The 17645-nt window shown below is 36.7% G+C and overlaps 1 protein-coding gene across 1 annotated transcript in view; it reads left to right on the top strand.

Moving 5' to 3' along the window:
* The window catches only part of CARMIL1 (capping protein regulator and myosin 1 linker 1), a 366062-nt gene that overhangs the window by 165543 nt on the left and 182874 nt on the right, over nucleotides 1-17645 (top strand). Inside the window, 2 exon segments of the mRNA XM_027852377.1 lie at nucleotides 5928-5987; nucleotides 15339-15460. Coding sequence (XP_027708178.1) covers nucleotides 5928-5987; nucleotides 15339-15460 — 182 coding nt within the window.

Raw genomic sequence — 17645 nt, 5'->3', positions numbered from 1 at the left:
AGCAGAATAGCAGCCCCAAGTGGAAAAAAAGAAAGACAGAGAAGATATAATAGCAGGAGACCCTGCAAAGATAGTCCTAAACCCTGACGATGATGATGGTGGTGGATGATGATGATGATGATGTTGATGTTTCCCATGTATGGAACATATATCATTTCAAATATCACATAATTCTGACAAACCTTTTTTTATAGATATTGACGCAACTCTGGGATTCTATCTCACAGTTGTCAGATTTGCGGTTGATAGAGAAGGAAGATGACAAATATTGGAGGGACTATAAAAAAACAGACTCATTGATGCACTGTTTGCGAAAAACATTTTGAAATTATGCCCCCAAAGTTACTAAATTATGTGTGCATTTTTGCTCAGGGATACCATTTTTTTTTTTGGCCTATATTCCATGGAGAACAGAGAAAACAAAAAAGATCCAATATGGGCAAAAAAATACTTTTCTAGCAACTCTTTTTGTTGTGGCAAAAAACTGGAAACTAAAGGGGTACCCATCAATTTGGGAATGGCCAAGCAAATTATGGTATATGACTGTAATAGAATAGTGTTGTACTGTCAGCCATGATGAAAGAGATGGTTTCAGAGAAACCTGGGAAGACTTTGTATGAAGTAATAAATCAGCTGAGCAGAACTAGGAGAACAATCCACACGATAACAATAATGTAAAGAAAAATAAATTTGAAAAACTCAACAACAGTAGTCAACAGTAATCAGTCATGATTCCAGAGGACCAGTCAAAAAGCATGCCCCTCACCTTCTGAAGGAGAGGTGATGGACTAAATATGCAGGATGAGGCTCATTTTTAGACTTGGCCAGTATGGGAATTTGTTTTGGTTGACTAGGCATATTTGTTATTTTGTACATATTTATTGTTATTGGGGGTTACTTGGGAGGGAGAAAAAATGCTTGATATTTGAAAGAAAATAACTCCTCAAAATTAAAAAAGGGGGAAAGAAGGAATATTTTACCCTCTCTTCGGACAAGCTCTCTCCTTCTTCTACCCCTACAATGTAGCTCACCTTAGAACAAAATGTCTTTCTTTGGAGATTTGAGGCTGTCTATCCCCAATTATTCATGTCTTATAATGTTTTTTGGGGCTAGCCTTAAATTTTTTTTAAAAAAGCAGATAGGTCTTAGAAGTTTGATTAACACCTTAAGGCAAATGTTTACCTGTTATTTACCTGTTGATCTCTCTAACACTTCAGTTAGGAGGGTGCGTGCAGGGGGGGTACATCTCAGGATACTGTACTGTGTTGGTGGGAAGACAGAGATCTCTTAGCTCTACCAAGGGGTTTGCCAAGGTGGTGGAAGAGGGGAACCACTCACTTGCTTCTCATTGTAACTAATTATTTCTAAGTTGAAAGCATAATGGTTTCTCATTGCAGAAGACTTGCAAATGCTGTCAGCTCTTCTATATTTCATGGTAGGTATGGTGAGGGGGGGGGGGGGGGGGGCTGGGGAGAGAAAGCCCTAGTTGCCTGAGTTACTGCTCTGCTACTACCTACTTTTTTTGCTAACAATTTGAATGAATGGGAGAGGAGAAGGTGGTTGTGGCTGAGATTAATTTTAGATTCAAGGGAAAGATACCATAGTAGTGTGCTCTTATCTTAAACAATGTTGGTATGAAGATACTTAGGATGATGGAAATTCAGTAGGGATAGGTGGGGAGTAAGAGAGAAAGATAGATACAGCATTTATTATAGGTTTTTTATTAAATATCAGGTATTAAGAAAACAAGATGGACCCTATTTGCAAAGAGGTTATAATCTGATTGGAGAAAGATAAAATGTGAAAGTAGCTGGAAAGGGGGTGAGGGTGTGTGTGTGAGTGAGAGAGAGAGAGATGGAGAGGGATAGAATGTTAGGTGTTAGAGTTAAGGAACTGGAGCAGTTTGGAGAGTTGAGCTACTATTGCAGTTAGCATGGCTGGGACTCCTCAGAAGCAATGATCCCAGCTGAGTCTTCACCAATCAGGAGAGAGGGAAAGTGGGTGAAAACTTCTTGATGTTCACTGAATAATCTAGTAGGTCTAACCCTACTTGGAACCCTTTTGTTGCTGCATGCTAATGGGCATGTGAAATAGTACAGCTTAGAAGGGGCACCAGAGAGTGTGTGTGTGTGTGTGTGTGTGCGTGTGTGTGTGTGTGTGTGTGTGTATGTGTGTATATATATATATGTGTGTGTGTGTGTGTGTGTATGTGTGTATATACTGGATCTAGTAGTGTTCTCCTTCTTCTTGCTACCTAATTCTCTAATACTGTTGCTTTTGTTTTTTTTCCCTAAGCAAGAAGAGAGTATCCTATAGACCCTACCTAAAATATTTAATTTGGTTCATAAGAAAGGAAGCTAGGTCTTTAGGTCTTTAAATTATTGCCTGAATGAAAAGCTCATAGTAAAAGAACCAAGTTGCATATTTCTGCCTCTTTCATTTAACAAGTACTTGATAATGTGAATATTTTACTTGGCTTTTTTCAAAATGCTATTTTGTTCTAAACAAGAAATAAGAAAATGAAAGATCTCCTTTGTATAATTTATCAAAAGGAGGTTCCCAGGGCATTTTGTTTTCTTCTGACAGTTGGGTGTCCTTATTGAGTTCAGATACCAGGTTTAAGGGATAACTCTCTGGGCCCCCCCCGGCTTTTCCCCTGCCTCCCTTTTCTTGGTATACATTCTTGAAATACATATTTTTTGGGCCTTTACCAGGTTATCCTTAATACCCATTGTTCAGGCTATCTTTATAGCCTGTACTAAGTAGAAGATTCTGGGAATTATCAAGGCTAAACAATTTTTTTGATTCTGTTAACTCCAGAAATTCCTTTTTATTACTAAATATAAGTGATCTAGACTATCTACTGGAAAGCCAAACACAGTTTCCCTTGCCCCCATCTTCAACTTTGGGAATGTAATAGTTTTAATGTTGGACTTTAGTGAGTTCTATAAAGGTAGAGATTTTGTGTCTCACTTAATAGTATTTTATTTTTTTTCCCCAATTACATGTAAAGATAATTTTCCACATTCACTTTTATAAGATAGTTCCAAATCTTTCTCTCTCCTTTCCCTTCCCCCTGCCCAAGATAGCAAGCAATCCGATATAGGATATATATGTATGTAGAATCACATTAATCATATTAGTCTTTATGATTAATCCTAACATTAGTCAATGTTATGAAAGTAGAATCTGAACAAAAGGAAAAAGCCATGAGAAAGAAAAGAAGAAAAGTGAAAACAGTATGCTTTAGTCTATATTCAGACTCCATAGTTCTTTTTCTGGATGTGGATAGCACTTTCCATCATGCGTCTTTTGAATTGTCTTTGATCATCTTATTGCTTAGAAGAGCTAGAGACTTTGTGTTTCGTTTAAACTTTTTTTTTATCTCCCTAGGGCCCTAGTATCATAAGAAGTTGACCAATGTTCATTGAATGAATGCTGGTTTTGCATCTTAATTTATGGGGGGGTAATAGAGTCATGGTTGGTTAGAATGAGTAACAGCTTAAAAATAATTTAAAGAATATTGGAATAAATAATGCACATTTGAGGTAGTTTGAAACCTAATGCAGAAGTCCTGAGTTTCCATGAAGCCACTCCTCTATTATTCTCTATTGTCCATGAAATATTCTAACACCCTTCATCCTTTGATAGTATTTATCTCTACATTTCTTTCCTTGTGACCCTTCCTCTTCACCAACTTTTTCCTGTTCCCATTTTCTAGCAATCTTCTACCTCAGGGATATGCAGGAGCTAGTTCAAGCTGCCTTTTGAGAGCTGATTATAAAACTTGCACCTCAGAAACTGTCAATCAGGGTTTGATTTATTGTTTTGCTGATTGTCTAGACCAAATAAAGTGTTAATTACGTAAATTAAACTTAAAAATGAGTTGTAGCTACAGTTTTTTCCTGAAGTTGTTAAAACATTTACCAGCCCATCCCTGCTCCCCCTTCCCCTCCCCTCATCAGCATTCCCTTTCTTCACTGTCTTCTTGACTTACATCCTATTACTGCTGTTGACCAGATACTATCTCAACTGTGAGTAATTTCTGGGAACTTTGAGGTACTTAGCCTCATTCATTGCCCCTTCTTAAGCCTCAAAGCCCTAGCACCATAATTGCCTAGCTACCTTTTCCTATGGTTACTTGGAATTGGAGGTGGTGACCTCAGGTGACAGTTTTTTGTTTTATTTTAACTTGCCCTAGATAAGGTATCATAACACACCCTTAGGGGGCATCATGAAGCTCTTTGTCTACCCTTGCTCAAGGCCTTTCATTTCTCCCATTTCACTGAGCAGTGCTTTAACAGGAAAACTATTATTTAAATCAAGAAACTTCAAACTAAGAACCTCTCTGAGCTGCTACATTTTCCCATATCTTTCCTCATCTGAAAAGTCTGTCATGGTTGTGTCCAAGACCAAAGATACAACTGTGGATTGTAAGTTAGAGAAGAAGCAAGTTATGGTAGACAAAGAATGTTGAATGGAAAAGGGAGTGAACAAACAGTTATACATTTTCTTAAGAAAGAGTAAAGTAATAGGTTTGAAGATGTAATGAGGTAAAAGAAACTGTATCTGAAGTCTCTTCCTACTTAAGTCATCCTCCATTAAGTTGCCAGTGTGATTTCCCTCATGTAAGATTGTTACCCTACTAATCAAGAGGTCCCATGGTTCCCTGTCATCTCCAGGATCAAATCAAAACGAACTGTTTGGCACTCAAAGCCCTTCATAACCTAACCCCATCCTACATTTCCAGTCTTTTTTACACTGTACATATATGTTTTGATCCAGTGACATTGTCCTTCTGTTCCAAGAATAAGATGCTTCATCTCTTGTCTCTGGACATTTCTCTGATTGTCCCCATTTTCTGGAATACCCTTTCTCCTCTTCTCTGCTACTGGCTTCCCTGGCTTCCTTCTGGTCTTGATCAGAATCTCATTTTGTACATCAAGACTTTACCAACCCCTCTCAACTCTAGTGTTTCTCTTCTGTTATTTATTTCCTATTTATCCTGTATGTATTTTGTTTATACATATTTACTTACTTTTTGTCTTCACCATTAGATTATGAGCTCCTTGAGGGCAAGACTGTTTTAACTCTTTTTAATCCCCAGCACTTAGCACAGTGCCTGACACATTTAATAAATATTTTTTGACTCACTAACTGCCATGAGACAGGTGAGGAGGTGGGGAAGACACCTTATAATAAAAATATGAGGGGAAGTAGTGTTATTTAGCCAGGTGTTGAGAGGTCCTTCGCATTAAATGTTTTGGAAGTTTTGGTTTAAGTACATTTAACATTTAAGAATAATTAAAAACAAATACCTGAATGTTCTATTAGAACTAATATGTTCTATTATACCCGAATGCTCTGTTAGAACGAATATGTGTGTGTGTGTGTGTGTGTGTGTGTGTGTGCGTGCGTGCATGCATGCATGTATACATCTATGAAGTAAAACAAAAATGAATACTGATGGTCAAAAAGAAGAAAGCATGAAAGATGACAAAGTGCTTTTGAAAAAAGAGCAAACTGATATTAATTGTATTCTTTTGAGGGAGTTTTGTTGTTGTATATTATAATTTAACTGCTACCTTTAAGTATAATCCTGAAATGTGAGGGCAGAAGATTTTAATGAACCGGTATCTTGTTGAATCTGGGGAAACCTAACATTACATTAAGTGGACATCTCTTTTGATCCTCAGTGCTATCTACAGCAGCATCCACTGGTAAAGAGGCATGTTCTTAGAGCATAATATAAATCAAGGCCAGTGCTCCTAGCCTTGGAAACAGGGATTCCACAAAACCACTCTCTCTATAAATGGCTTGATCTTTTGCTTTTTCTTCATCTACCATTGATTTATAGGATTTTCTAAATTAAACTTTATATTTTAAGACTGTTTAATAAAATAAGCATTTTTTTTCTCTAATTACAGCTAGAGTTAACCTTCAGCTACCTAGAAATTCAAGGAGTTACCTGCAACAAGCCAGGTCAGGTGAGTGTACATGCCTGTTTATCAAGGCAAGGACATGACCTTTTCTGCATTCCTGAAATATTCGGACTCTTGCTATTTTTGTTTTACCTATCTTCAAATCCCATTAGGACAATCCAGAAAAACAAGGGTAGAAAAGACAAATATTTCCTCCCAGAAACTGTATTTGTTGAAAATATTCACACGTAGACTGAGCTGCAGAATTATGTGGACGAGTAGGTAGGTAGGGGGAGATCCAGGGTCATTATGATAAAAATAACATATTCTGTATAATTGAGTTTGAAAAGAACTAATTAGCATTAAGTTTTAGTGGCAATATCAGTGGCATAGGGCTATATTATTAGCATTACAACTTGCTATACACAATCTCTAAATTTTCAGTCTGTGTTGCATTTATTAAGGGAATGCACTGCTAAATTACTTTAAAATTAGTAGAAAAACATTGAGATTTCATACTTTTTTTTAAAGAGGATGTGTGAGTGCTTCATGACTTTTTTTTTAGAAATAATTGTTTCTTCTTGTAGCATGTTTATCCACCTTAACCTACAGATTCTTGATTATTAATCATAGTTCATCCAGAATAACATTCACAATGTGTTTATCATTCTAAAGATTGGGAGATTGAGATTAGGACAATAACATCATCTATCTCTTTGTTCAAATGATCAAAGTACATGCTGGAGAGAACAGTAGTGTATGAATGATATTATGATTAGATCCTTCCTGATGACTCTTCAGTGATTGACAAGTAATGGGTGGGGAGGACTTTAATTTGATGGTTAATAATAAAAGATTTTTCAGAACATGATTTGTCACAGGGGCCTTGCCTATAAGGAGCTACTACAAAGCAGTGAGGTGAATTGTTTTGTGTGGTTCCTGGAATCAAATCAATACTGTTTTAACCCAAACTTCCATGGCTACCACTCTCTTATAAGTATTATGTTATGTTATGTTATGTTACACTATTATGTTATGTTATGTTACATATTAATATAATGCACGTGTAATAAATTACATAAGTTCGTTAATGGTTAGGGATGATGTCACTTTTTGTATTTGTATCACCAGTGCTCACTTAGCACAGTGCCTGACATACTATAAGAACTCAAGGATCATTTTTTCACTCAGTCATTTGGTTGTTACTAACAAAGCAACCAATGTTATTGACTTGCTTGGAAATGAGCATGTGGCAGATTTGTCTTGGTCCTCTTTTGAAGATGATGTGTTAATGGAAGTATCCCTTGTGATGACATTGCTTCCTTCTTTCCTTGTGGTCCATACCACAAAACAAAATGGAAAGACTACTGGAGTTTTGGTCTTGGATCAGTTGCTTATTAAATGTATGATCATTAGCAAGTTACTTAGCATCTCTAGGATTTATTTTCTTCATTCATAGAATAAGGAGTTGGAGTAATAATAAAAATAATAAAAGAAAATAAAAATTAATAAAATTTACATAGCGCTTTAAGGTTTTCAAGGCATTTTACATATGCTGCCTCATTTAGTTCTGACAAGAATGTCAGAAGGTGGGTGCTGTAGTTATTCTCATTTTATAGATGAGGAAACTGAGACTGAGAGAGATTAAGTGACTCACCAAGGGTGATGCAGCTGATAAGAGACTGAGGTAGGATTTGAACTCATGTCTTTGCTTCCAAATCCAGAATTCTTTTGCTACACAGAGATATTCACCAGTTCTAATGAACATTTTTTGATTTTTCTCTTAGAGCTGAACCAGTAAGTAAAAAAAGAGTGAGTTTGAAGGATGGACTAGCAATTAGGAGTCATTAATTTTTAATTTAGTGCTTGTGACTGTAAGCCCCCTTGCCTTACTCCTCTTGTCTATTTTCGTATTTATCAAAACACTGATGCTGAGAGATTGCTCCAGCACCAGAAGAATTCTAGAGAGGAAAGGAATCTCAGGTCTTAAATAGGATTATAGAATTTGAGATCGAAATATAGAGATTGAAAGAAGCTTTGAGCTAATTTGCTCCAGTGTCCTCTTTTTACAGATATAAACTGAGAGGTAAAGTGATGGTTACACTGATAGTAAATAGTAGGTTTCATGCCTGAAGCATGAATGTCCATCATAAAATTCCTTTCAAGCAGTTTGCCAAACCTCTGTTTAAACACCTCTGATGATGGCAAAACGTCCCTGCCTCATTAGTTGGGCTATTCCGTTTTTATACAGGAAATTTCTTCTTATTTTGAGTCAAAATTTGCCTCTTGGTAGCTTCTACTTGTTTATGTTCTGCCTTCTGGAATCAAGCTAGATAACTTTCATTTCTCTTGCAAAACTTGAGGACGGCAATGACTTCTCTCTAACTCCAATCTTATTGTCTTTAAGCGATATGCATTGTCAGTTCTTCCAACTGTTGTGCATAGGATGTTATTTTGAGCCTTTGTGGGCTTCTTTTGGATGTATTCCATAGTCTTTGCCAGGAATGGGGAAGCTGGGTCATCAAGTGTGGCCCTTTGGGTGAATCCAAATTTCACAAAACAAATAGTTCAGGTTCCCCACCCCTGGTCTGTGCCACGTAGTCTGGCACCTTTCGTTGTGTAATCTCTTAATGTGTTCTTTTAGGTGAGTATATGTCTTGCCTCTCCAACTAGATTGCAGTTTCCTCAGTTAATCAATAAATATGTATCAAGCACCTACTATATGCTAGGCCAAGTGACCTGGTAAAACGAAAGTAGCCATGCTTTCTGTTTCCTTTATATTCTTCACTGTCTCTTGTATCCTCTGATTAGCCCTTCCTTTGGCAAATTGGTTTCAGAGAACAATGTTAAAAATTATTCAACAATTCATAGATTCCTTTAGGACAGTGTTTACTACCTGTTGGCTTCTCTTCATTTTTAGCTTGCCTACAAAACTTTTACTTTCAAATGTCTTTACTTATGAATACCTCCAAACTCAAAAAGCATGGCATTTGACTTGATAAAGGTGAATAATTCCCTAATTTGAAATGGTCAGCATGAATGGTTCAATATTAGGGGTTGAAGGTTGATGATCATACACCTGGGAGGCGAGAAACTACTTATTTTGTTTGCAAGTACATAGCCTTTGCGCCTGACATCCACCAGTAGGTGACAGGAAAGGGAGTTTGCAGGATCATACAGTTATGTTCATTATTGGCTCATATTTAAGGATTTATTCAATATAGTATTTTGGTCCCCATAAATCCTAACAGAATCTAAGGGTGATTTTAGAATGAAGAGAAACATTTCAAGAGACAATACTTGACAAAAATAGCAATGAATCAGTCACTTCAGATTTGCCTTAAGTGAGATCGTCATAAAAGTAAAGCATACTTTGATTATCCTTGTGAAAAGAAAAAAAAATACAAGATTTTGTCTGGAAGTATAACACCAATGATTTTAAAATGCACCCATTGTTTTGGCTGGATCAGAGAAGAGAGGCCATTAAGACAAATGTGCCCAGACTAGAGGTGGTTCTTTGTGGAACAGAAGCTTAGATGGAATGAGGCTTTATTGATATTGGAAGGCAAAACGTTCAGAATTTAAAAATAAATCAAAAGATTTTAAACTAAAAATCTAATGAAATGAAATGCCAAAAGAGTTCTTTTCTTTTGTAAGGCTAATGGTTTCAAGAGGTAGAGGTGAAGAGGAAGAGCATTTCAGGAAATGGGTGAGAAGGTGATCAGGCTGAAAAGGCCGGAGATGGAATGACAAGTGCAAGGAACAAGTAGTTCCCACTAAGGGGAATTTTTAATAGGTAATGGGAGGGGGGTGTTGAGGGGACCAGTTTTAGGAAACCAGAAAAGGTGGTAGGCTGGACAGATAGTGAGAGTGAGAGACAGCTGTTGAGTAGATCTTCCTTGGAGAATTTGTTAGGACAAGGTAGAGATGACAGGATGTGAAAGTGTGGGTGACTTGGGACCTGCACTTTTGAAGGAAGTACTCTCATTGATAAATCCACACACATACATATGTATATACACACATATACACATTAATGTGTATATATGTGTTTATATATATTTATATGATGTGTGTGTGTGTGTATTCCAAATTATTATATACTGGTATAATTTTAATGGTCCCTGGTTAGATGCTTTGTAAACCCACAGTATTGTGTGGGTGGTGAAATATTTCTTTTATATTGGATTAATATCAGGCTATTCATTTTACATTGGTGTAATATTTTTATGGTCTACTTAAATGCAAGAGTTCACAACCTAGTGTGTCATCAAGAGACATTGGTTAATGAGCCATGACAACATCTGTTAGAGGGAGAAACCTCCCACTAATCTACAAATGTGTGTGTTCATAGAAAAATCTTTCTTTTAAAATTGTCAGCTGATTCTACCAACAAATAAGGAAAAGTAAAATTGAATTTTTTTAAATTCTAAAAATGAGATACCTCAGAGTACATCTTTTGTAGTATCTGTGTTAGATTTTAAAGGGACTATCTCATGTATCTCTGTTTAAAAACATAACTCAAAAGTAAAACATTTCCCTCTTTCCACCTTTATTGTTTCTGTTAATTATATTATTGTCCTCCCAGTTACCCAGGCTCTAAACAGTGCAGTCAAATTGAAACTTCCATCTTCCACTATCTTTATCTCTGACATGCAATCAGATTCTCATTATATTTTTGAAACATATCATATCCAACCCTTCTTTCCACTCACATCATCATCATTATCTTTCTCCGGACTATTGTAGTAGTTTCTTAACTATTGTCTCTCCCAGCATTAATGTGTGGTCTCACTCCATCCTTCACAATGCTACTAAAATTGACTTTCTAATGCATGGATCTGATCATATTATTCTCTTTCTCAGGAACCTTTGGTGACTACTGCCTATATTTATATAAAGCACAGACTCCTTATCCTGGCATTTAAGACTCTCCATTATCTGGTACATCTCCAGTTGTATTTCATATTACTATACTTTGCTCACTCTACATTCCCAGCTAAACTGAGCTACTACTTGTCCCCCAGTCTTATTCAATTATCTCTTGTCTCTGTGGGCTTCTAGATGCTGATTTCATTACTGGAAAGTCTTTCCATCCACTTCTTTGCTTGTTGAGATCTTTCTCTTCCATTAATATCCAGCATGTTCAAAAAGATCCAGTGATTCTTTGTTGCCTTTAGGATAAAAGATAAGCTCCTCTCTTTGACTTTTAAAGCTCTTTACCATGTGGCTGCAGTCTACCTGTGTAGGTTTATTACATGTGACTTTCTTCTATGCTTTCTATGTTCTACCCATGCTGGCTGACATGCTATTTTTGGGGGGGGGGGGTAAGGTAATTGGGGTTAAGTGACTTGCCCAGAGTCACACAGCTTGTATTATGTGTCTGAGGCCAGATTGACTTGAATTTTTCCCATCCCTATAATGCTAAAGTTTACTGTCTTTGAATACCTAGATATCTTAAGAGTTTCTTCTCCATCCCCCCACATTTCCTCAACCAACTTTTCCCACCCGTCCATTAATATGTATTTACTTTACGTATGCTTTGTATTTGCTTGAGTATATATATTGTATATATATTATTTCCTCCCTTAGGGTAGGACATGATTCATTTTTGTAGGGAATGTTTCATTTTTGTCTCTGTATGCCTAGCATCCATAGTGGTATCATGGTCCAGAGAGCTGACCTTGAAGTTAGGAATATCCAGATTTATGTACTGCCTCTAATACTTACTGACTGTTTGAGCTTGGGCAAGTCACTTAACATCTCAGTGTTCTAGGCCAGTGGTGTCAAATTAAAATAGAAGTGAGGTGGATTAACCATATATAAGGTTCCCTGTGGGTACATATTGACTTTGAAAGCCACATATAAACATTATCTATGTTTTACTGTATTTTTATTTTCTTAAAACATTTTCCAATTACATTTTTATCTCCTTGTGGCTGCACGCAGGATTCTTGAGGCAGTGTTTGGCAACTGTATTCTAGACAGTTCTCTAAGACCTGCATTGATGGAGGGAAATTCCTCACTTAGGAATTTCTTGTATCATTGATATCACAGGTCTGGTTTCTGTCCTTTATCCCCTATCCCTTGCACCAACACATAGCACAATGTCTGGCATGTAAGAGATGTCTGTTGTTTTGTTTGTTGAAATTATTTGGATCGAATGAATCTTTCCTTCACTCATTCCCAAGCTAAACATGATCTCTCCCTATTCACTGTCTCTATACCATTTGACTTGGATTTCTTCTGTCCTTGTATTCTACCTTGTGTCATACTCATTTGGGAAGATTTCTGAATTACTGTAATAGGTTTGTATGGTCCTTGAGAGCAAGAATTTTTTTTTTCTTTATGTCCTTGGAACCTCACACAACTTCATATACTTCAATCTTTGGGTACCTACAGTTTCATTGGTGTATGCAGTCATGGATGTAAATCCAAAAGTGTTAAAAAATTCATCGCCATTCAACCAACCTAGTGATAAGCCTCTCTCAAACTTTCATAGGATATTCTTTCTTTCTTTTTTATTAATTTATTTTTAGTTTTCAACAATCATTTCCATATACTTTTGAGTTTTAAATTTTTCTCCCCCTCCCTCTCCACCTTCCTTCCCAAGATGGCACGCAATCTGACGTGGGTTATACATATGCATTCCTATTAAACATTTTCACATTAGTCATGTTGTAAGGAAGAATTAGAGCTAATAGGAGGAACCACAAGAAAGAGGAAACAAAACAAAATAGAATAAAAAAAAAGAACAAATAGTATGTTTCAATCTGCATTCAAACTCCATAGTTCTTTCCATAGGATATTCTTCAGGTAATAGATCTTCAAGCTATTACTGTCATCAATAGGTGATGTTTTCTAGCTTTCTAGGTTTTGTCAGTGCTCATATTTCTTGGATAAGGAACAGAGTTACCTCTTGGCCATGGTGTGTCTTTAGAGCTGAGTAAGGCCTTTAGTAGAAGGATTATACCAAACATTAAACATAGTAGGAGCTTAAAAAGTGTTCCAAGATGGAAATGAACTTGATAATCTCTTATCAGGTTAGCTGTTCTTCAGTTGAAATATGAAAGGGGTAGATGACAAAGACTATAGAATTTGAGAGACAGGGCTTATTCCTTTTGTCACAAAAATAATTCAGTATAATTTTATTATATTTTAATTTTTATTTAAATTTAATTACTTAATCATTCAAATTTAATTTAATTTTAATTTATTTTATATTTAATATTAATTATAATATAATTATAATAAACTCTAGGTTCTTTTTCATATGATCTGTGCTTTTAACAAGGGTAGTGCAATGTTTCCGAATGCTGTATGAATCCATTCTTTATAAAAGGTTTTGTAGTTAAATACCTCATTTACCCTTCCTATAATCTTCCTTCTTCCCATCAAGCTAGGTAATCTGTCATAATTAATGAAGGTTAAGTGTTAAGATAAAGTGGGATTAAAATAAGCTAATTATTAATTACTCATATTAAAATTGTAGCCTTTATACATGTGATAGGTATGTTACTAAGTGTAGATCTACTCCCTAGAGCAATGAAGCGTGATTTTACATTTAAAGTATAACAAGTATACAGTGGCTTCCCAAGGTAACTATTTAAAGAGGAACAAATATATGCACATCAATGCACAATTTTTCAAAAAAGAGTAGCATGGGGGCAGCTAGGCGGCGCATTGGATAGAGCTATGGTGCAGTCAGGAGGACTTGAGTTCAAATTAGGCCTCAGACACTTGACACTTACTAGCTCTGTGACCCTGGGATTGCCTTAGCAAAACAAACAAACAAACAAAAACAACAACAAAAAAAGAGCAGCATGATTACTTTAGGAGACCTTATTTTAGGAATCTAGGAGTGTTTCTATAGATACCTCTGGGTTCTATTGATTTTTTAGTTTTCAGGAATAAGGATTTCCTCTCTGCCCTTTCTTAATCCGTAATTAATTGGGCTGTGTTTCATCCAGTTCGTTCTCCCATTGGCCTCCTAGCAGCTCATTCTTCTAAAGCATTTTAGGGTTTGTGCCATTAGTTTCTCAGGTAACAGGCCATGAGTTGGGAGACTTAACAAAGGTTAGAAGAGCCACTGAGTTCTAGTTGTATCTTCCCATCATGTGATTTGACAAATTTTAAATATTACATCAAATTAGTAATCTTATGAGCCATTAAAAATATGTCCAGTCTCTGATACATGCTTTGTGACCCTGGGTGGGTCTTTAGACTTCTCAGTGCCTCTGGGCACTGCATTATATAAACTGCATTGGTACTGCAAGTTCCTGACATCAGTGAAGTCACAGATAAGACTTTTATATTTCCTCCAGTGGCTAGACTCCAATATGGTCGGTCCAGGGCACAGTATAGTTGGGCTATAACCTCTCTATTCTTCGCCACTGTCTTTCTTTTATGCTGCCTAAGATTGTGTTGACATTTTTTTTTGTAGCCATAACACACTGTTGACTTTTTGATGGGCTTGCAGTCCAGTAAGACCTCCAGATCATCCCCTTTGGGAAGTGAATTTCATATCTGCCAATAAATACAAAGTGCCTCAATCCCAGTTCAACTGAACTTGGAGATCAGCTAGTCTAAGAGTTCTTAACCTTTTTTGTATCATGAATCCCTTTGGTAGTCTGAAAAAGCCTCTTCTCAGAAAAATGTTTTTAATTAATTGAAGAAGTGGCTAAATTTCTGTTACAGGTTAGTGAAAATAATCCAAATTTTGAATCCAAATTCATTCATCCCTTAGCACAGTACCTCAGTGGATTGCTTAGCAAAGTACCTTAGTGCTTAGCACAGTGCCTGGCACTCAGTAGGCATTTGATGAATGTTTATTGTATTATTTTCCCCTCTTCAGTCTGTCTACAAATGCTTACATCGTCCATCATCATCTAGTCCGGCCTGCTATGAGAACTGGAAGTTGTGATTTGCTCATGGGCACATAAATACCAGCATAGTTAAAGAGAGGGATTAAAATTTTAATTATCCTGTCTCTCAGGCTAGTGTGTAGCTCACTGAGTTACACTGCATGCCCAGTGGTTTCAAGGTATTTTTTTCCTCATTGTTGTTTGTCCTTCATTTTCAAAGAGAACCAATGACATCAGGACTTACAAATGAATTGGATTTAAGTGAGACAGAGCTTCAATGTCATGAGCTTCACTCTCCAGTGGCAAGACATAGGTCAGGATGACTGGCGATGACCCCAGAGGCAGTGGGAGACCTTGGCTTTTTTAAGCTAAAGTCTTTCCATGGTCTCTGTTTGTCCATAGACTAGATTTGAATTGACCTAAGCATATGAATCTGGGTGGTCATTGTGAATCAAGTGTTTATTTGTTAAAATTTAAAAAAAACCATTAAAGCATTTCATTTACCTTTAAATTAGGATTTCAAGTGTAATTTCCAAATTTTTGTTTCATGCAGTTGATTGTTGAAACTGAAAAATGCAGCCTTTCCATGAAGATGGCATCATCAGAAGATGTGAATGACGTGCTGGCACACATTGGCACCTGTCTTCGAAAGATATTTCCTGGCCTCTCACCAGCGTAAGTACCCTATTTGGATGACACCAATCATGGACTTGATTCTTTATCAAAGTTAGGGAGAGGAAATTTCTTTTTTCTCTTTTCCACCCAGAAAATGTTTTCCTTCTACTTATCCACCTTGCCTCTTCCCATAGCTTTTCTTTTTCAGTAGCTCAAGCCTAATTTAGACTATATTGTCTTAAAGTTAGTGCTTTCTTGTAGTGCTGAAGCTTCAGTGCTGTAGTCCGTCCTAAAGCTTCAGAAAGGATCTAATCAAGGTGGAGGAAGGGACGTGGTTTCTCATTACTTTGACTTACAGTCAAAACATAAATAGTGAAGCCTCTTTCCCTAACAAGAATTTCCCTTCATGTGTATTAATGGTGTTCTAGGAATCGAATCAAATGTATTAAGGGAACTACCTGCATTAATTCTTCTAGTTTAAGATGTTATGTATTTTTTTTCAGAAGAGAAAACTTGAAAGCAAACTAGGAAATCTGCTTGTATGCTCCATATTTCTTTGTATATATTTTTAATAGGACTTACTTCTGGGTGGCAGAATTTATCATTTTGTGTTAGTTACCATTAATACTAAAATTATATAGGCTAGGGAAGGAAAGTAAAAACCGTGCTAAAATATATCCTGGAATAATCTTATTTCCCATCCCACCTCCTATATTCTGTTGCAACAATGTCTAACTTGTTCTGGGTTGTTCAGGGAAGAATATACACAAAGTACCATCCTTTCCCCAGGATCCCCAGGTTGTGCATCAGAGAATGATGGGGGAACCAGATGAGAGCTATTGACTACACACACACACACACACACACACACACACACACACACACACACACACACACACACACACACACACACACACTTCCCCCACCCCCCCTTACTTTATCCCTCTCTCTCCCTCTCTCCATACCTCCCTCCCTCCTCCTTCCCGTTTTCCATCTCTTTCTCCTTCTGCCTCTCATACAAAAGTGTACGCACAGATGTGGACACACATGACCATAAGGTCAAGTTGAACTTAATTTTATGTGTTTTATAGCCTACAATTAGAGTATGAGTTTCTTGAGAAAACTGTCTCACCTTTTCTGTTTGTAACCCTCCTTCTTAATATATACTTATTCATTCATTCTTCGAATTACTGCAACTTAGTTTAGCTGATTTCTGGGCTTCTTCCATTAATAGCCGTCATGTTTGGCATTTTGGAGAACAGTGTTGGGGGTGAAAGGGATCTATGAATACCCCTCTAATTACTTGACTTTTGGATACATTTAATTATGGATTAAATGCCTTCTTAGTCCCTCTTTGTCTCACATCACAACAGCCCATTTAAAAGGACAAGAAGGGAGGGCAGGAGCTGTTGGTTTCATAGTTGTTCTCTCCTATCTCTCACTTCATTTCTGAAGATAGACTTCCTTGGTGCTTTCTGAAATTTCTGGTCACCTGAAGATGAAGGGATTTCCTTTCCCTTCCCTGTGAAAGCTATGAACTGTCTGTGTAATATGGGGAGAGAGTTGGAGGCCTTCATGTAAAACTGAGCAGTCCCTAGCTTCCAATTAGGCACATTTCTGTTAGAGTGGGAGTAGATGGTAAGGTGGGGGAGAGTTTATAATGGCTTTGGAACTGATATTAATGCAGCCCTTGTGAATGAGGGGAATATTGGGAAATGGGTTTTCTCTAATCACATTTTAGTAATGTAACTTTGCACATTTTTGGTCTTTAAATACACATCCTTACAGCATACTCCTTAAAATGTATGATGAATTAGTAAATGTCTTTTACCAATGTTAATCACAGCACTATTTGGAATGTCCTTACAGCACCCTTAACTCTAAACAGATCTATCACATGCGTCATGGCACCATCTGAAAAGCTTTTTATGAAGAAGGGAAAAAAATTAAACTTTTAGCTGTGATTTTTTTTAAAGGATTTCTTACATTAGTTTTTCATAACTCGATTTTAAGAAGAGAAATTTTATTTCTGCCTTTCATTTAACCTGCAAGCAAAATCCTTGCTTTTAATCATTCACCTAGTGTTTGCTGGGTTCCTCCTTTATGTCTGGGACTTTGCTAGGTGGTATGATGGAGATAAGAACAACAGCAACAACAATAATAGTAATGACATGTCGAATTTATAGTGCTTTTGGGTTTGCAAAATGCTTTATGAATCTGATTTCATTTGTTCTTCCTAGCAACT

Source organism: Vombatus ursinus, unplaced genomic scaffold (assembly GCF_900497805.2).
Source record: "Vombatus ursinus unplaced genomic scaffold, bare-nosed wombat genome assembly UNPS02009573.1, whole genome shotgun sequence".
In the NCBI taxonomy this organism is placed as follows: Eukaryota; Metazoa; Chordata; class Mammalia; order Diprotodontia; family Vombatidae; genus Vombatus; species Vombatus ursinus.
The sequence above is the reverse complement of the archived record's forward strand: the minus strand, read 5'-3'. Positions and strand labels throughout refer to the sequence as shown.